Source organism: Emydura macquarii, unplaced genomic scaffold (genome assembly GCF_026122565.2).
Source record: "Emydura macquarii macquarii isolate MOO-44397 ecotype Brisbane River unplaced genomic scaffold, CSIRO-AGI_Emac_v2 contig_1043, whole genome shotgun sequence".
NCBI classification, from domain to species: domain Eukaryota; kingdom Metazoa; phylum Chordata; order Testudines; family Chelidae; genus Emydura; species Emydura macquarii.
The window spans coordinates 14,197,875-14,218,913 of NW_027131180.1; the positions used below are offsets into that span (position 1 = coordinate 14,197,875).

Consider the following 21,039-nt stretch of genomic DNA (forward strand, 5'->3'; position numbering starts at 1 on the left):
TTAGGTCTCTCTGAAATTCCTCAGTTTTCTCTCTAACTTTATGTCATTTGCAAATTTTGCTAACTCACTGATTCCTAGTACAAATCCTAGAGGCAGCCCACTGTTCACCTCTTCCTATGAAAAAAAATTATTCTTACTCAGTTCCCTGTAGGATCCCACTTTGGATCCATAACAATATGTTGCCTCTCATCCCATTGCTAATTAGTTTCTGCAGTAGCCTCTTGCAAGGAACCTTGTCAAAGTCAATTTGGAAGCCCAAATAATTTATGTCAATCATCTCTCCTTTTGACATTGCTTTACTGACATGTTAAAATAATTTTAATAGACTAGTCAGATATTGAAACTGTGCTGGTTAGACACTATCATATCACAGTCTGCCAGGAGTCCTATTTTTAATTATCATTTCAACCACCTTATCAGATACAAAATGTAAAGCTGGCTGGTATGCAATTTCATGCATCACCCCGACAGCCTTTTAAAGATATACATACATTTGCTACCCTCAAAATCTTTCTGCAATGTAGCGCTTAAAAAAAAAAGGACTATGTTTGTGATAGTAGCTCAACCACTTTGTTCTTAAGCTCTTACAGTACTCTCGTATGTATACCATCTGGGCCTTCTGACTTATTGGTTTTTAAAATTATCAGTTTGTTCCGACATCTTGTCTTCTGACACCTCAGACTCAGATAGCACATCTTCTTTATTACCAGAAAAGAGGAGTTCCAGGACAGGAATCTTCCTAACATCCTCTGGCATGGAGATTGAAACAAATACATCATTTAGGGTCTCAATAACATCCTTATCTTCCTTAATTGTTCTCTTTAACCTCTAGTGATACTAGATGTGATGTTCCCTTCTGCAATCTGGACCAGTGTATATCTGTGTCACCCCAATCTCTTGGGGCCCGTCTTGCACTTGTCTCCCGCTGTATGAACCCCCCATTCCTGGGTCAGCCCATGTATAGCAAGCAAGTAGTCCTTAATTTAGTGAGTGCTTCCTGCCACCCACTCATGGGATTATGCAATAGAATGATCCAGTAAACACGCCCAGTCCCGAATGCAACCAAAGGAAATGCCATTTTACAGAGTTCAGTGCTACCCACTGGACTCTGCAAATTCATATGTTCGTGAATTTATCAAATAAATTGATATACACCAGCTCTGTCACTTTAAATGAAGTCTCTACACACATCCAAACTACATGCACTGCTTTAGATAAAAAGAATAGATTTATTAAGTAGAGAAAGATCTAAAGTGATTATAAATCAGAGAAATATAAATCAAATTTGATCAGGATGAAATAAAAGCAAATCGCATTCTAAACTAAGTTTAATGCTTTCAGTAACCTCACGGTCTCACCACAGGCTGGTTGGTTGGCCTCCATTTGGGTTCTCTCTGGTGGTCAATGCTTCAGCTGCTTGATATTGTCTGTAGCTGGATTGCAAGAGAGAGAGCAAGAGAGCAAAAAAATCCTCTTCTTTTAACATGCTCCTTTCCCCCCTCTGGGGCCTCACCCCTGCCCTCTTCTAGTTCAGGTTACCAACAGTATTCCTGCATGGTCTTCTCCACGTCTTTGCTCTTCAAAATCTATTTTGATCCTCTTTTATATTACTGGCTTTAATTTATGCTTCTAGTTTCATGGTTTCTCTATGGTTAAATTCTCACATTTTGAAGTATCTTTGGCTCAGATAGCCTCTCTAAGCTTGACATTTAATCATAGTTTACTTCCTACCTTCCTTGTCCCTTTGTGTTCAGAAGTATTCATGCATAATTCACATACCACATATGCTGTCTCATATGTGGGGCTCCCCACTGTGTATTCTACAAATATATTGGGCCATTTAACATATTAGTAAAGGAAAAATCAGGGTTGATTGCCACTCTAGCTGAACTTGGATGAGACAGACTTCAGTCCAGACATAAGTGAGGAAATCCTTAACAGCATGGTAGGAAGCAGAGAGTAATTAAGAGAATTGGTAAAGATAACATCTCCTTTGATTGAAGGGATCTGCCTATTTGTGACACACATTCACAAGTTTGGGGACTAGGGCATGTCTTGAAGTTGGGGGATCCATTAAGGATAAAGAGGTAACATGAGAAAGGAATACTTTTTTTAAATCTCTGCTTGGGTGGAAGGCTGCAAATTTACTGTCAAAGACAGACCTCCATCCCTTTTTAGAACTTGCTTCCTGCCTTGGTCTGACACAGCCCCAAGTGTGCTGACTTGTGGAGCATGCTGTAAGACTCATTTGCTTTCCCAGACTTTTGAGATGAGAGTGAGTGGGAATTTCCTCTCAATAGGCTGATGGAGGAAAAGCCGTTTTGTTACCAGTGTATAGTTTTTGATGACTTACATATTGGATGAGTACATTTCTACAAATCAAAGTAAGTGACTCATCTACTAATAAAAACCACAGCTAGAACACACCAGCAATGTAAGTTTTGTTTAGTTCCAGGGGTTAACATGGAAGTGAACTGAACAACTATCACCTACTGAAGCTGACTGCGGAAGAGCTTTTGGATTACTCAAATTACACTGTACTGACATGCTTTAAAGTTCAATTAAGCATTTTCAATGTTAATCGGAAACCTCAGCACTTGAGACTTCCAACGGGGTGGATTAAATGAGCAGTTCTCCCTGGATTACAAAATATAAAAATGTAATTTTAAGGGTCAAAGATTTAAAGAGTACATATTTACATAATAAATACATGGGTATTTCAATTGTAACTATCTGCAAGTTTATGTATGACATGCATTTGATTAAATAATGTGTGTACTTGTTTATATGATACACTAATTTGTATGCAAATACCTGTGCCTTATCCCTGACTGCTAAAGGATGTGAAGTTTATAGAATAAAGTACAAAAAAAAGGAGACCAGCATCGAGGTTTGATTTTCACCTTTAATATGCTCATGATTCTTTGTTACTTAATACTTCTGTAAAAAGTCGTTACAGATTTATAGATTATTGCAGTGATTTCTAAGGAATATCATCAGCCCTGAGGCTGAAGCTACATACTGTATACATTATTTAGTCATTGGCACTATTTACTACAGCATGAAGGACAATACCTTTTAAATAATAATAAAGCAACATTTAATTGGAAAACATTCAGACATAAAATGGAGCTTTCCTTCTTATATTACTGTAACATAGCTATTTCCCAAAAAGAACATTTTAAAAATGCTGTTTTCTGAATGGTCACAGAATAAAAAAAAAGTCATGATGAAAATTAACCAGTTTTGTCCAGATATGCAATGATGCGCACACTGCAGTTTTTCAGCAAATCTTAGTTTTGCCAAGCGTCAGAAGGCAAAAGCCTAAAATGAAAAGCTTCCAATTGGTCTGGCTAGTCCATTCTCCTTGCTCTGGAGCGATCAGTGACCCACATTGCTTTGCTTTAAGACAGTGCATCACTACTACTGTTCTTTGTTGTGGTTGATGCCATCAGGAAGACAAAATACAGGTCCTTAAGATGCAAGTCCTAACAAAAAGCCTCCAACAAATCCACTGGATACTACTATATTCTGTTTGATAAATTCTGTTGACTGAAAAAGAAAATAGTTTTTAGTGATCTGTGTAAAACCATTACATCTACTGGGCCATTTAGTATTTTTATCATGATTAACCAGAGAAGATAGGTGTTTACTATTTTTAATAGACTTAATTTTTCAAAACAGGTTACTTTAGCAGACATAGCACATGCCGGAGTCAGATATAGTGCAGGCGGACTCTGCAAACTTTAACAATGCACCTCATTCTTGACTTGTAGCAATGCTCTTATGCCAATACTGGCCTTTTCTTGTGCAGAAACTGCTGCACTGTGCATTTCTATTGTAAAAATGTAAGCGATAGGGTAAGGCCACTAAACTCATTTCAGACAAAGGGAATTAATTATACTCTCAAGGTCACTTCTTTGTGATCCACACTTTTGTAACCTTTAATCCTGTAAATCATATACCATAGGAAAGCATCATATTATATCAACAGATGCTTGGATATAAATAGCAACACAAAATCTATGTGTTATGCCAGGTACACAAAATAAATGTGATTTACATCTTTACTATGATGTAATAGAGGCATTCTGTAAATCAATGACGTTAGATATTTCAGATAGTGCAGTAGTCCACAATTTTAAAATCAAAGCCATTTGGAACATGATTTCATTCCTCCCTGGCCCTTCCCTCACCCTGTCAAAGAAGATTGATTAAGCTGCATTTGATTTGGACAGCTGTTTACCAAGTTTCAAACTAGAATTAAAATTATAAAAACAATTTGGTAACCTAGGTATAATTCCATATAGGTTATGCTGGAGACGCCAAGATCTTTAACTACAGAGGCACCAGCGTGGACACTGCTATGATACTCTGCACCACAACACAAGTCAGACTTTAAGATAAAGAGTCAGAAAATTAGATACATGGTATGAGGTTTCAAGTGTGCAAAAAACAGCCCATACATCTCCTGTCAGAAAAGACTAATTTTTTCTAATATTCTGTTGGTAAAGGGAATTTCTCAAACGAGAAACTATTCCTAAAACTAAATGGGCCTCAGCTATACTAGAAGAGTGCTGGTAGTTCCTCCTTAGTACATCAACACTATGCACAGCACAGATACATTTTGGAGAGGGACAGTCTCTATTTTGGTTCGAAGAATGAGGTGGACAATTACATGCTATCTAAAGCAGGGGTTCTCAACCGGTGGTACGCGTACCACTAGTGGTACGCGGAAGCCGGCTCGGTGGTACGTGAGGCAAATCGCGCCGCCGATTCCGCCGCCGAATCCCCCCCTCCCCGCCGCCGAGAAACCCTGCTGCCGCCGATTCTCCCCCGCAGCCGCCGAGAAACGCTGCTGCTGATTCCCCCTCCTCCCCCCAGGGCCGAGAAACCTGCCCACCTGCCGCCGCCGCCAAACGCTGCCGCCGATCCCCCCCTTCCCCCGCCGACAAACGCCGCTGCTGATTCCCCCCCCCCACGGCCGAGAAACCCGCCCGCTGCCGATTCCCCCCCCCCCCCCCCGAGAAAACCTCCCACCGTTGCTCCCCCGCCCACTGAGAAAAGCTGCCGCAGCCGTTCTTCCCTACTCCCGCCGAATCATGCCCCCTTGCTGCCGCCGAAAATGGGCAAATGGCTGTAGGGTTGCAGCGGAGGGCATTGATTGAAAGTGCTTAATGCGCTTATTTTCCGAGTAGTACTCTGGCCAGGTACAGTCAGGTGAAGCGGTACTCGACCTGACTCTACCTGACCGGAGTGGTACTCGGGGAAAAAAAGGTTGAGAACCGCTGATCTAAAGCATAGTTCCCATGACTTGTACATAAGCAAACACATTCTTCATTTTAAGTCAATTTGAAAACAGTTAGGGTTAATTACTTTTAGTACAGTACTTCACCAGCAATTAGAGAGTCTCTGCACTCTGCACAGGGGACAGTAAAGCCTTGTAGAATGTAGATGATGTTTGCACCATCACCAGTTACCCAGATGTGGCAAGAAACTCAAGATTACAAACACAGAGATTCAACACCAGCTCCAAAATGATTTTTACTTCATTCAAAAGAGGGAAAGTTTAACTTTTTTCCAAAAATCATAATTTTGAGCTGCAACACCACCACCAAAAAGCAACTTTATTTTACTCAAATAAAGTTATAAGCACCAGTATTCTGGGATATTAACTGGCCTTACAGCAGGATGCAAATTCTCAAAACTGGACATGGCTGTTGTACCTTTCTGTTTTATGAAGACAAGCCCTGAAGCTTGATCAATGTAAGGCTAGTAATTATTATGGTCTAGCATAAGAAAAAAAAATCTCACCTGGAAGCGAACATTAGTGTAACAAATTGGCACTAGGCTGTTCTGCAGTGCGTCTAACATTTATTAAAACACAGTCTCCTCAACAGAACACATTTCTGCAAGTATTCTCTAAGAAGCAGGGCGATGTTCCTGCAATTTTGCACATGTTGCCTAGAATTTTAGAGATCAGGCTTAACTATGACCAAATGCAGTGGAAAGCCAGAAACCTTAACCAATGTAATCTTAACTGAAAGGAAACAGTACAGTTCAGATTAATTTATTTTTCAAAAATATTTTACCTCTTCAATGAGGGTGTTGATTTCAGGTGCTGCCCTGTTTGCACGTTTTTTTATCTGTCTTTTTGCTTTGTTTACATCTTTTTCAACTCTCTTCCAGTCAACTTGCACATACCCACTATGACTGGCAATCTAGGGAAATTAAAAAATATTAAATAAGAACAATTACACTAACCAATAACATCCAAAGAGTCAAATCACAAGATGTTTGTGTCTACCCAATTTTAAAAACTGTTTCAGGTTTGCTTTTTCTAGATAAAAACAAACATGGAAATTCAAGTACTTTAACTGCAGATGCTACAGATATTGTGCTTCAACTTTCCAGAGATTATTTCTGTAATAAATCAAATTTATACTTTGAGGTTCAATAGGTTCTTGTTTTTCTCATCCCTTTTCCACTTTTTATTTTATACTATGCTTGAGATTAATTTACAGATTAATTTATACAGGTCAATTTATATACTCAATATTTACTACTACTTTATTTGCAACAAAAGTGGAAATTGAAAGCACTTATCAAAGGACTAAAAACAGCTTTGTTTCATTTTAGTTTCTTTCACCATCAACCCTGAATTTTTAATTTGGGACAGGACACTCAGAGAATCTGTTACCTAAACCTCACACAGAAATATTGAGAACTATCCTCTTGTCTTTAGTATTATAAACTGTCCAGCATAATAAGAACCTGATACTACAGAACTCTAGCCCTCTCTAGGTTACTAAACCCCAAATAAATAGTATACATATCAGTAAATAACATGAACCACTTCTACCATAATGCCTACAAGACATGAGGCAACTAACTATGGGCAAACAGAGGAGTGATTGTGGACAGTTCATACTAACTTAAAAAACAACCTTCCCCCCGCCAACCCCCCATCCCCATTTTTTACTATGAATGTTTTATCCCTCTCCCTCAGCCTTTGTTATAAGGGCCTGATCCTGTAAACACTTATGCAGCTGTGTAAATTGACACACACACACAAATAGTCCTATTGACTTCAATGAGACTACTCACATGAGTAGAGTAATTGCATGTTTAAGTGGTTGTCGGATGAGGGACATAGATTACAAAATTTTTAGGGCAGAGACTGCATTTTCCTATAAGATTGGAGAACACCTAACACATTGTGGACAATGACTTAATAAAAATAATTCCTCTTAAATGGAAACCACCACAATTATTCAAGAAACGAAAATCAAGACTACAAAAATCTCTAATGGTCTTTTAAATGCTGGGTAAATCAGTCTATATATCATTTTAAAAAACCCAGATATTATCCATAAACCTTTTAGGTAAGTTTTGTTTTTATATGAACTCAAAGTTTGAGATTCATCTCGTGAGAAAGTTACACAATGGAACCCTGTTCACAATCTTAGGCATGGAGCTATGACCAACTCCTCCATAATGCCCTGAATTTAAACACCAAACTTTGATTTACAGTCACTGGGTTCTGCTGAAGCCATTAACTCAAGAAATAGGTCCTTCAAAAGAATCTGTTTAGCTGGATTACCTTGCTGCCGTTACTGACATGAATTATGCAAACCTCTGATATGGAATACAATAAAGAGAATGCAGAAGTAGATAGAGTAGGTAGAGTGTACTAAAGAACCAACTTCTCCAACAGCAAGTTTCACTCATATTAAACCAACCAATCTGAGGAAGTGCTTGTTACTATTAAATAGCACTCAGTCAGTTTTACAACAGACAATGCTTAGAAGTTGCTCCAGAATTATAAATCTGATACTTAAATGGGCAGCATTAACCACCACATACATGTATACCTTACAAGGTTTTTTAAGACATTAACTTTATCATACAGGAGTTAACAATGAACTAACAGAAACAGCAGGTAAAGCTTCCTTTTGAAGAGTTAAACTCCAGGGATTAGATCCTCAGCTAGTGTCAACTGGCAAAGTGTCATTAAAATCAACGGAACTACTTTAGTTTACACTAGCTAAGGATCTGGCCCCAAACATTTCTACTAAAACTTATCAGAACTAAGGCATTTGCTTAAAGGCAAATTTCCAATATAAAAATTCTATTTGGTTTGGCAGCTCTGTTGAATGCCCCTGTCAAACTGCACAAAAGTGTCAAGTGGGATATTCAACCCAAGAATTTGAGAAACTCTCAACCTTTTTCTCCACCCCCCCCCCCCAAGTAGCACATTTTTCTTCCCCTCCCCAAAGTAGCACATTGCCCTCTTCCAATTTCACTGAGATGCCTCAGCATGCATCATGCTGTGATATCACAGCTACCACAGAACCCACGTGGAATATGTAGCCAGGTCAGAGTGGACCAGTAAATCCTACTGTTATTTCTGCAACTTGTATGGTTTTCAAATGTTCTCTTAGTAACAGAATTACTTAAGTAAAGACTTGAATCCATCAATGGTGTTTCAAAAGAAATGAGCCCAAATATGGAAAAGAATAAATGACTTACTATATATAAAGCTTTTTATGATTAAATAATGGCTAACACAAGGTCTTTGAATGCAAACAGGAACAAAAAGCAGTAAACATTTTGTCACTAAACTGGACAGATATGACTAAATATACACAAGTAACAGGGCATCCTCAGATGCGCCAGGAACCTCTCACACTCTGTCCACTGAGTGGCAGCTTTGTGTGATTTATTTACATTCCCATCATCAACACCAATGCAGTCCCATGTAGCAATATTATATACAGTGATTCTCTAACTTTAGCCCTTTCCTGCAGGGCCAGGAAGGAACAGAGGTCTCCCTTCCTTTAGATCTCTACACACACTGGGCTCAGCTAACCTTGGTTACTCCCTCTCTGTACTTCCTTCCTGTATTGTCCCTACACCCCTCTGCTAGTGCACTAATTGGCTCACCCAGCCTGAGCAGCCAATTAGCTTGCACATCCCTAATCAGTCTTCTCCAAAGGAGCTGATTGATGCCTAAGTGATCAGAGTGCTGGCTCACTTGCTAGCTCCCAGCACTCTGTCACAAAAAACATGTCTCTTGAGCGAGAAGGTGCTTTAAAAAAAACCCAAACAAACAAAAATACACCAAAGTCACTTTTCAGAGCAGAACCACATTTTAAGGATTTGGCATGTTTTCCCATAGTTCTCCCTACTATAGGAACTAGTTCATCTAAAGAGGAAAGATGTTAAGTTTGTTACTGTTTGTTATGAGAGGTTAATTATTTTTACTATTTACTTTTATTTTTCTAGTGCCTATCTATAATAGTGGACTTGAACTGGCCTTGTATCAGACACATTAGGAGAATTAATTAATGAATCAATCTCTTTGTATAAAAAATAATACACAATCAAATTAAATTATTCAGAATATCAAACTTCCATAAAACTTGATAATGGTAAGATCCTGACTTTTAAAACCATGCTGAATCTTTAATGGATATTCTCCGTTCTCTCTCCCCTCCCTCCACACCCCTCCAAGACTACTTTTTAATACAACAGGTTGTAATTTAACTAGCTAGTTTTCAGAATTTGACTCATTATCTGCTACCTGTGAAAAATTAACCATATGATATATTTTATATTTAGTTTCCAACCTGATCCCTTGAACACAATTTTAATATATACTAAAAAAAAAACTAGAGGTTTTTCTTAAATTTCAGAAACTACACAAATAGGACTCTACTTGAGTACACTTCCCAAAAAATGAGCCTCCTTCTTGCTCCAGTGGATTTCTCTGGTATCTGTAACTTTTCAACATTTTGCATCAGCAAAACCTGCAACTTTAAGGAACCTTAATAAAAGGTAATTCCTAGTCACATGCTGAAAAAAAACCCTTTAAGTTTTTGGATGAAGGCATTCGACATATATTCCTGAATTAAACTGAATTTACACTGTGTATTTACAGGTAATTTTTAAATGAAAAAATTTTAAAGACTACAGAAATATAATTAGACTATCATGTGTTTTATGACTAATCTTTAAAATGCAAAGTACTTAGAATTAAATGACTAAGACATGTACTTTATTCACTTCTAGCAATATTTGATCTGAATCAATTAAAGATGGAAACAACTGAACCTAGATATAGAACTATTGTACCTTAGTTGTACAACTTCCCCTCCCCCCATCAAGATGTATGTAAACAAATATAGCAAACCTATTTTCCCCATTTGTATATAGGATCTTTAGTGACTTACTAGTTTTTTTGTTTCTTTTTTTAATTCAAAATTTGTGTGACACAAGTTGATAAAGAACAGCCAAGTGGTAGAACATTGTACTGCTGAACAGGAAAGCCCTGAAGTACAGTGAGCACTCCTAAGCCCCACAGGATGTGCCTACATAAAGAATAGAATCATTCCTAACTGATCCAGAAGTGTATGGCACTGGTTTAAGGCAAACAATTTAGTGTGTCCATGCTAGATAGGTTGATTTGTGCACCATCTCCAAATTTGGATTATTCTAAACCATTTCAGATGCAATGCCCTTGGGATACATGTCCCACAGTTCCAGGCACAACTTGCGGCAACAGTCAATTTTAGATATTTCAGAAGGTCACCGGTGTAGAGTGGGACATTTTTGGGACAACTATCATAAGTGTTTCAGTTAGACCCATTTTGGTGCTGTCCCCACTGGCACTAAAATGGTTCAGATTGAAATACTTCTCAGACCTGCTGAAAGCCCACGCTTTCTGGAACATGTGTAAATGAACTGGAGTACTTGTGTGTGAGAACACAACATTTAACAAGGATCTAGGAGGAACCAAGTAAAAAGTAAAATTTGCTAATGTAGATAAGGCTATCAGGGATGGGAGTGACTCTCACACCTCAACAACATTTTGGCTAATTAAGAAGTAGCACTTAGAGGTCCTCAAACAATCCATAAGGAAAAGTGAGAGAGGTTTTTCAGAAACTTCAAGGACCCTATGAGTGAGAAGATTATCTTTACTGTCCAGTCTTTAAATTGATGGGTATAAATTTTGAATAAACCAACTGGTTAATTACTAGGGGCTCACTTCACTTCCTCTGAAATGACTGGGAGGAAACGGATTGGGCCATATGTTACGTTGGGGGGGGGGGGGGACAATAATTAACCACTGGAACAGCTTCCCAAGGGATGTGGTAGATTCTCCATTGCGCAAAGTCTTAACTCAAAAGTCGAGGTCTTTCTAAAATATATGTTCTTGCTCAATCCCAAATCATTGGATAGAATGCAGGAGATCAGACTAGATAAAATTATTATTTTGTCCTTAAAATCTATTAATCTGGCCTACAGCAGATCTGAGGAGGGGAGAGCAGTAGAGCAGGGAGGCAGGAGAGGCCAGTGGAAGCTGCTGAGGAAAAAAGTGATATAACTAGTAACACTAGTGCTGAGGGAAAGGGCATTCTCAAAAGTGGGCCAGACAGTTAAGCTACCAGCAGCTGAAGAAAAGGGAACAAAATGCAGGAGTTTCAAACAGATACTGAAGGAGGTAATCTGTCCACAGTTATTCTTATACTGAGAATTTCTAAGGCAATTACTTGTATAATAATAAACTAGACATCTGAGCTATGATTTCCATAGGAGTCTAATTCACTTAGGTACCTTTGAAATTCCATCCCCCTATTAACAGAAAATAAAGATTGTTAACATCCCTTGACTTCTGCAACCACAATATTATAATCAATTTGCTAAGTCTGGCAACATCAAATCAAAAATAGCATTTGAATTTTTGCATTAAGGTTTTCATTCTCAGTTTACTTGAAACTATTTTTATTTTAAAACATCACATTATTCCTGTTCATTATAAATTTTCTGTTCATTAGCTTTAAAAAACTGAATGTAAAGCTAAGTAAGAATATACCAGCACAGCAACAGTATTTTTGTATGAATTGGTAAGTCTAATATAAAAAACAGATAGGGAACTCACTTTCCCCTTCCCAACCAAAGTATACCCAGTAATTGATTTTTTCCCCATATAATTCAATTATAAAACATTCACTAAATATTAAAATAATGAAATTCTACATACCTGAAGTAGAAGAAATCCACCACCTACTGCAGTTGCTGCAAGTTTTCCAACTTTCTGGAACAAAAATCCTGCACACCTTAGAACCACCAAAACAACATGCCAATAAAGTTAAGATTGTCTCGCCCATAATGCCACTTTTCAGAATTCTCATTAAACCCTACTAAAATTTTGGATTGCTAAAATGAGAGTTTCACTTTCCTATTTCTTACTCTGCAGCCAACAAAATTATGGGGAGATTTTTCTGTATTACATAAATCTATACTTTTTGGTGATGCAAATTAAGCACAAATCTAGATCAGTAAGGATATTATCAGCTAATGGCTATTTGATGTCCTCTGTGTAGTGAGTTGGTGGCTTCAAGCCTTTTCTACGCAAAATAATTTAATTAAATGTTACCACATTAACTATACTGGTACAGCCAGTATAAGCATTACAACCCCCTTAGTGCAAACAGTTATAATAGTATAGAGGCGCCCTTATAGGTATCTCTCTTCTGGCAGGGAAGGAGAATAGGCTATACCAGTCAAAGGGACTTTTGTACCAATGTAAATGAATCCATAGTAGAAGCTATACTGATTTAACTATTTCAGTTACCTCCCCCCCCGAACAAAATAGTTAAACCAGTATAAAAATTGTGTGTAGACAAGGTCCTAGTCTATTTCTGAGTGGAGAAAAGCCTCCATTCTATTTAACATTCTTGCTGGCAGACTTTGAGATGAGTCAACCACATTCTCAGTTCTAGCAATGGCTTGTGCACACCAGGACTCAGGTATTTTTGTAGGGCTGTTAGAAATAGGTTTCACTGCCTCTCCACCAACTGAAACTGTTTTATAGATAAAATACTTCAATTTCTAGGCTACTCGATTTGGCACTTTTCATGAATTGGCATTAAACTCCCATTACACTTTTTTCTAAAAGCTCTGAAGGCTTTTGTGCATTTATCTATTATTTTTTTAACAACTGTAGAGAGAGACAGGTTAAAAATCATGTTGAAACCACTAATTTCCCAAAATCTATTACTAATTACCTCATATTATTTAAACGATTTTAAAATAATTCTCTTTTCACCATTTATGCTTTTTTGTTTTTACACTTTACTCAGCCTGTAAAATGGAGATTCCAGTTTCATTTAGCCCGTTTCACTTTCAGATTTTCATGTATTTGTATTTTAAACATCATAGCATTGTTTAAATCCAAAAATATTTGTTTTCATTGACTTAAAATGTTGCTATATAATATTAATGTTTTAATATTAGAACTTAAATTAACTCTTTGCACTTATGATTGTAAACTTTTTTTTAAAAACAAAACACTTAGAATAAATATCTTTTTAGCTAAGGTGATAACACAATTTCCCATTTTACTATCTGTAAGAAAACTGAATAGAAGTCGTTCAACTTCAAATGGCTTTTGCTTTGGAACAAAGAATCTTCACCTAAAAAAATGTATTTGGGGCTGTTGACTAAGCTCTGTTCTGCCCAACATTTCTTCTGGTCTGTTCTATATGCAAGTCTTATTCTCATTAACAAAATAATCAGGTTCTTATGTCTGCATTATAATAAAATATACTACTCCACAGCAACACTATCATTATATATAGTAGTTTTCCATTTATTCCTTAAAGAAATGGTCTTACAGTGCTGTCAACTTCTTCAAAGCTCTTTTGCAATAACTGGCAAGGGCTCTCTTTTATAATAGGTGTATTTTACTGACAGTAATCTGGGCTTTTGAATGTTATCTAGTGCCAGTTCTTTCTTTATCTTTATCCTGAATTTACAGTTATTAATTAGGAAACTATGCAAACTCAAACAGCTTATCACTTTGAAAGGTACAGAACAGTCAAGAATTTCAGAACAGTCAAATGCATGTTACAATAATCAGAAGTGATCCTCTCTCACCAGCCAGTCACTCCACCCATTACAATCTGAGTAGCTACAGAATACTTTTCTACAATTGGTCCAGAATTTCGGCCAAATACACGATTCCACCAATGGTGACGCCTTGCATATTCTGTTAAATCCAATACTTCATAAGAATCATCATCACTGTCGTGCTCTTTAAAAAAAATTAAAAAATAGGTAATTCTCCTTTTAGTAAGTGTTCAAAGCAAGTTTTATAAGCATTCATTCTGAGCTTCTCAATCGTGTAGTAAAGTTATGCTTTATGAAAACTAAAGCGATTAACAGAACCACTGTAAGTAGTTCAATACAAAATGTCAGCCATCTTTTTTAAATTATGAGGTAAATATGGGTCAAAGGGGTGGTAAATTAAGAAGATCCACACAAAAAACTATGGTGTTATCACATTACTATCAGTTGCAATCAATATTTAATGGTCTTGACTACTTAAAATGGAGGGCAAGTGACTCAAATAACAGCTTTAACAAGCTAGTACTGAACTTTCACGTTACCAGGTTGGAGGTGGTAAGGCAAATGGCCCACCTTGTTTATTATATAGGGGATAGAAACACGAAATAGGGATTTTTTGTATTATGCCTAGTCTACTCACAGTTTTTGTACCAGTGTAACTATGATTAAGGAAACAATTCTGTCACAGAGCTCATGGATTTCACGACTTTCTAGGAATTTCCAGTCCTCTGTGACTTCTTCTGGGGCAGAGCTGGACCAGCTGATTAGCAGCCAGCCTCTACCCCCACCGAACAGCTGATTGGCAGACAGCCCCTGGGGCACTGGAGCAGTGGGCTGGTTGGGGGGCTGAAACAGCTGCTGTCAGCCCCTGTGCAGGAGCAGTGGTGGGGCTGGAGCAGCTGCAAGCCCCAGCAGTGCTCTGTTTGTCCCCTCTCCCCCAGGGTATTTTTAGTAAAAAAGTCAGGGACAGGTCACGGGCTTCCGTGAATCTTTGTTTATTGCCCACGGCCTGCCTGACTTTTTTACTAAAAATACCTGTGACAGAACCTTAATTTTAAGTACGATGATTGGGATATGATTTTTTAAAAAACCCATTTATACAGGAACAAGCCCTCCCGGGATGCAGCTGTACCAATATAAAGGTGTATTTCTCTTGTATAGTTTAATTCCCTTCTTGACCAGGAACAGCTATGCCAATATAAAGCACCTTTATGCTGGTATAGCTGTGTCCACACTAGAGAGAACTCTACTGGCATAGATCTAGTGATCTTTTGGGTTTAGACAAGCCCAATGTAGAAGGAAGCGATGGAAATCTCGTCACCCTCACCCCAGCTCAATCCCTTGGTTTTAATGGACTTTGAAGAAGGCCCTAAATGACAGAGCCAGGAAGTGCATTCATTCATTCCTTTCCTCCCCTCTCTTCACTACTCTAGGGTTTCTGGGGGCATTTGTTTAATACTTGACATGCCGATAGCACATTTTATCTGAAGATCTGACCTGGCATAAACACAGCGATGCACTAACCCCCCAAAGCAGCCCTGCGGGTTTGACCCACCTACGGGCTGGCCCCATCCCACCGATGAGGAGGGGACAGCCCGCGCGACCCGCGCTCCGCGCCTTGGCGAGACTCGAGCGACTCCCCGCCCCAGCAGCGCGGAGAGAACCGGGCAGCCAGGACCCCCCAGCCCGGGCCCCGCAGCTCCCACCCACGGGGGGCAGCGGCTTCCCGACGCATCCCCCGCCCCCGCCAAGCCCCTCCCCCGGGCGGGGGCACTGGGTGCTGCTCAGGGCAGACAAGCCCCCCCCGCGCCGGGGAGCCCGGGTGAGACGGGAACGAGCCGCCCCGCCGGCGAGGAGACCGGGCTGGGAACCCGGCAGCGGCGGCTCCGCCCGAGGGGACTGACTCGCTCACTCACCCGAGGCGGAGCGAGGCCTCCGAGCCGCCATGTTTGCGACTGTTTACGGGGGCGGGCCGAGGGCTCCGCCCACCGACCGCTCTGCGCCGCCCCGCCCCGCCCCGCCGCTGCGCTCTATGCTCCCCCAGCCGGCCGGGCCCGTGCTAGGCCGCACGCCTCGGCACAGTCGGCTGAGCAGGAGGCAGGCGCAGGCGCAGAACGCTCCGCGAATTCCTCAGGGGGGTCCGGACCTCGCCGCCGGCCGAAAAGTGGGCGTGCAGGGATGACGTCACCGCGACCTCTGCCCCGAGGGGTTGTGGGGATTGTAGTTCTGCTGGCGAGGACTCTGCACCGCCGGACGGCCGGGTGTGGGGTGGGTCCGTGGAAGGGGGAGCTGCTGGCTGGCTGTGGGCACCTTGCGAGCCTCAGCCTGCGCGAGGCCGGCAGCGCTGGGCCCTGTTCCAATCCCCTCAGCCCCTGGCGGGAAGCCCGGCAGTACAACACGATGGGGCAGGCCCGGAGCTCTGCGAGCCATTGTGCGAACCCCAGCGCAGCGCAGCGCAGGGTGGGTAGCAGGGAGGGAGGTTCTAGGTGGGTCAGTGGCCCGCTACAGAGGGGAGGCCCTGGGGTGGGGTTGGGGACAACGAGCCAGGTGGTTGCAGGGCCGGGCTGGAGGATGCTTCTGTAGATGGTGGGGGCCCCTTGGCAGGGCGAGGAGGAGAAGAAGGAAGGGTGGCTTATGATTTTGGCCCCTCCGCCCAATGATTTTGGACAGCAGGTGAGGGGAAAAGAACACAACAAAATGCAGTTGGTGGGTCGCCGCAATAAACAGTTTGGGACCCACTGATCTCAAAAAGCCACCTGGTGACGCTTTCAAGCTTTTTGCTGTGAAACGCATTTTACAAATAAGATTACATTGCCTCATCACCAGAGCCCCGAGATAACATTTCTGAAGTTGGATTCTGCCAGCACCAACGCCCAGTCACCCCACAGTGTTGCCAAGTCTCCTGATTTTTTTTTCATAGGTGACAGGGTTTTGGCTGGGGCCAAAGCGCAGTCTAGCAAATTTCCTCCCTTCCAGGCTTCTAGCAAGTTTGCGCCCTGCCTGGGTGAAAACCTCTCTGATTGGCTGCTCTACCTACCTACCTGCCTCCTGGGGCAGAGTGACCAATCAGAACTGATATGGGCAGAGTGCTCTGCAACCCCAAGGCCACACCAACCTAGCCTCAGAGGAAAGGAGGGAGGAGAAAGATTGTAGTAGGTCAGGGTAGCTCTATCTTTTTCCTTTCCTCCCATGAGCAATGAGATGGCTTCTCTGCCGCGCCCAGGATGGTAAGGAGCACAAGAGAGTGAAAAGCCCCTGGAAGTCCTCCCCAGCCATGGAAGAAGGGACCCTGCTGCAGCCTCCCAGACCTGGGAGATGGGAGTGAAGAACCCCAGGAGAAGCAGAGGTGAGGCTGAACTGACAGGGGGCCAGGTGGGTGGCGGTGTTGAACTGAAGGGGTGTGGGAGATGGGCTGAACTAATGTGGAGACTGGGAGGGGCAAGATAAGAGTTGGGGTGAGTGTGAAAGCTCCTGGGGCAGGGGCCAAAATCACCCAATACATTTGGAAGCCTGGGCAATACTAATTTACACCCACACATGCACAGTGAGGATGGGCAGGGGAAGCTAACATTTTTTAGCATCTGATTTATGATTTTTAATCTCTTGTGATTGGCAATTCTGATGGATGGTACCAAGCCCAGTTGCCTGGGCTCCCTTGCGGTGGCAATGCCAGCAGATAGAGGCCCATACCCCTTGAGTGTAGACCATGAATTTGCTGATGACTGCCTTTATGATACACTGCAAAGGTTGTGCCATTCTATGGTGTGACAACCAATGGCTCATCATGGTCCATGCAAGTAGACACGCAGACCCAGTCTTAGCAGTTCCAGAAGTGAAACAGTTCTGTTATTTGCTGTTTTGATAAATAAATAACCCTAGGAAGATAAAAATCAAATTTTTCATCTGTTTTTGATGTTACTAGATTTGGAGGATTCATGGGAGGCTGTGTGGCCCGGGGGTTAAAGTTGGGACTGAGAGCAGGAGCCCTGGTTTTAATCATGTCTCTGAGACTGAGTCATTATGACCTTGGGCTAGTCGCTTAATAGCTCCATTTCTTAACTGTAAAATGGGAATAATTACCATGATGGACATGGAATTACTCTGTAATCTAATAATACTGGGATATAATAATTTTATGAACACTATGTGACCTGGTCAATGAGGTGAAGGTAATGTATATTGCGTTATATGACTCTCCTGTATGAATGTATTGTTCTAGCTTAATAAGGAGTATGAGGAAAATAAGCAAGGAAGCAACACAGTAACTGTAGATAAGCATCCTTTGAACAAACATTAGGGAGGTAATTCCAAAATGATGGCCTTCTAGGCTCCAGAGCAAACTGACACAGCTTTTCTGCCAGTTCTGGTGAGGAAGAGATCAAGAGAACTCAAATAGTTAAAAAACTCTTCTTGGGACGGACGAGGGTCAATGGTCAGCAGTTCCAGGGAGACAGGTTAACACAGAGAGATGTTCTGAAAGGAGTTTAAAGAAGTGGGCCTTGCCCCAGATCCAGGGATTGGTAGGCCTTAGGAAAAGACAAGCAAGCATGCCGACTATATTGTTTTAAGGTCTGTTTTCTGTGAAAAATGTTTTAGTTCTAGATAAATAATACCTTTTTAAAAAGGCTGTTTGGTCACTGGTTACCTATCTCATAGCTGCTGGTGAGAACGAAGTGCAGGTATTGAACAAAAGTCAAGTCTGCTGAGGTAATCATGGTAGTATCCGAGGATTGCAGCCCAAGGCCTTGTCTGAGAATGGGAGAATTGCGTGCTTCCACTCTGAGAAATGTGATGACTAGAGGATCCAAGAGCGGAGAGGGGGTGCAATCCGAGAGACTGAGGAGAGGAAAGAGGTGCAATTAGCCCTGGAACTATGACAGTTACATTTATCTGTCTTTTTAAAGTTCTTTGAAAACTACAGATGAAAAGTGCTACATAAGGTCTAAGAATTATTATGGATCAGAGAGTGACAAATTAATACTATTTTAAATGGGAAACATAAAGTTGTTAATTGCCATATGTAGTACAGACATTGCACTCTTGTATACTTCCACTAACATTGCAAAATACAGTGTGGCAATTCTTTAAACATTCAAAAAACAGAAATTCAGAAGCAAAACTGTTACTTCCTCTTTAACTATCTCTACCCTACACCACAAAAGAGGGAGCTTTTTGTGTTGATTTGGTGAATGAAGGCACACCCTGGATATACATGATATTATCTTAGTGAAGTTTCTTTTTTATTACATGTTTCTACAGTCTCTGTATTGATAATATGAAAGTAGTTGGTATGACTTTAATATGGCATCCAGAGAATTGGCAAAATAAACACTGGGAAAGCAAAGCAGTTCAGATATAACTTTAAAATATTGATTAAACAAAAAAAAGTTTAATCATTAAATCTAAATATTAATACGGCTAGAAACTTTTATTTATTTATTTATTTATTTTACACTCTGACATTGGTCTCCCATGCTGCTAGTCACACGAGACACTTCTCAGAAATAGCTATTTTGATTAAAAACATCTTTTTATTTTTATATTTCATGACAGTTTTTAATGTAGTGAGGAATACTTCAGCCCATGAAGTAAGCATTTAGAGGTCTGATTATCCCATCGCTTGCATATGCAATTTACACTGACTTCAGTAGGAAAAGCCTCTGTGCAGAAGATCTGATCATCAGGATTCAGAATACCACACTGAACAAAATGAGCACAGTTTTTCTTAAGTTCATAAGAACCTATGAGCAGGAGTGAAAACGTGCATGGGTCCCCTAACTTGTTACCTACTTCATAGCTTTTGGTGTGTCTGTTCAGTACTCAGACCTAAACCCCATAAAACTCCATTTGATAAAGGTTGAATTTATTTATGATAACCCAGGACCTTTTTGATTTTTTTTTCTATTCAGATATAGAGTTTTTTTGTAGAGATGTAGAGAATGAATTTGCTCTTCAGTAATAAAAATTTAGATTTTAATTAGATTAGGAAAAAGATATTTTCTAATATGCAGCAAGTTGTTGGACAAAAGAGTTATGATTACTTTTTAAGCTGATGTATGCTTAAGGAACGCAGGGTACCAGCATCACTTAGGGAAAGGCTACATAGCAGCTTTCTCAAGCAGCCAGTTGTAGGCTTTTGATCTGTCTTGTCAGTCCAGGAAAAATTGGACACCACTCCAGAATCTGGATCAGGTCTTTCTCCTCAGGGCTTTATTTATTGGTGGCACCAGCAATCCCCAGCAAAAACCCAAAAATTAATAGTTCAGCATAAATCCAACAGATAAAACAGGTCCTTTCCCCTGCCCCAACAGCTTCTTTATCAGTCTCTCTGCTCTAGGCAGCTTCTCCTTAGTCCTCTTATAGGCCATCTGAATAGGAGTCTTCCTCCCACTCCAGGGCCTGCCACAGGAGCTCTCCCTCCCTCAACTGGAGTCTTTCATCCTTTATGAGAATCAGGTATTCAGCAGGCAATCACCCAACCCCTTGCAAACTATCAAGTTCCAGCAGAAGTCTGCCTCAGAAAAGGGCTGGCTAGCCCCAGCTCCCCGGGCCCTTAAAGGAGCAGATCACCTTGTTACACTATAACTTCACATTGACAACATGGCTAACTATAATGCGGTATCTACTCTTCCATTTGTGGTTCAGAAGGTTGTGGCAAGAAATTTCACATGATATAGATGCCTCACGTCTTCTTGATCCTTGTCAATCTGGGTACAAAACTGAGTATGGCACAGAGGAGACTTTGGTTCCTTCGGCAGAAGGTCTGCTAGTCATGGATAAAGATCAGGTGTCTATGCTGATATTGTTAAGTCTATAGGCTGCCTTCAATATGATGGATCATGAGATGCTGACTTTGTTGTGAATCCAGGCAGCAGCAGATGTGCATGCCTGCCCGTCATTGGCTTTGTTTCTATCTCAGAGAGGTCCCAGGGGATAATTGCGAGGCTAGTATTGGCTAGGATTAGCTCTTCTGCCTCAAGGGCTCTCAGGTGGGGTTCCACAAGATTCCATCTAGTCTTCCTTTCTTGTTCAGTCTGTGTGTGTATGGGGCCGTTAGGAGAGTTGGCAAAGAGACAAGGGCTGTGGTGTTTTCAGTATGCTGATGATGTCCAACTCCGTCTGTTT

General features: G+C 40.8%; 1 protein-coding gene across 2 annotated transcripts; it reads right to left on the reverse strand.

Moving 5' to 3' along the window:
* Window positions 1-3,050: 3,050 nt before the first annotated feature.
* On the reverse strand, window positions 3,051-16,003 carry FUNDC1 (FUN14 domain containing 1). 2 transcript variants are annotated; one of them, XM_067545155.1, is made up of 5 exons: window positions 15,831-16,003; window positions 13,945-14,101; window positions 12,047-12,122; window positions 6,093-6,221; window positions 3,051-3,552 (listed from the first exon to the last, which is right to left on the reverse strand). In XM_067545155.1, exons 1-5 carry the CDS (start codon window positions 15,859-15,861, stop codon window positions 3,475-3,477), a joined length of 471 nt encoding a protein of 156 aa, XP_067401256.1. In that variant the 5' UTR covers window positions 15,862-16,003; the 3' UTR covers window positions 3,051-3,474. The 2 variants fall into 2 exon arrangements, with proteins under 2 accessions (XP_067401256.1, XP_067401257.1); XM_067545156.1 differs by lacking the exon at window positions 15,831-16,003 and adding an exon at window positions 15,412-15,433.
* Window positions 16,004-21,039: the final 5,036 nt, after the last annotated feature.

Coding starts and splice junctions, on each gene's coding strand:
- FUNDC1 (XM_067545155.1), bottom strand. CDS start 15,861: ATGGCGGCTCGGAGGCCTCGCTCCGCCTCGG. Junction 14,102..15,830: donor GAGGCCTCGCTCCGCCTCGG/GTGAGTGAGCGA, acceptor TTTTTTTTAAAG/AGCACGACAGTGATGATGAT. Junction 3,553..6,092: donor TCAACACCCTCATTGAAGAG/GTAAAATATTTT, acceptor TTTCTTTTTCAG/TCAACAGAATTTATCAAACA.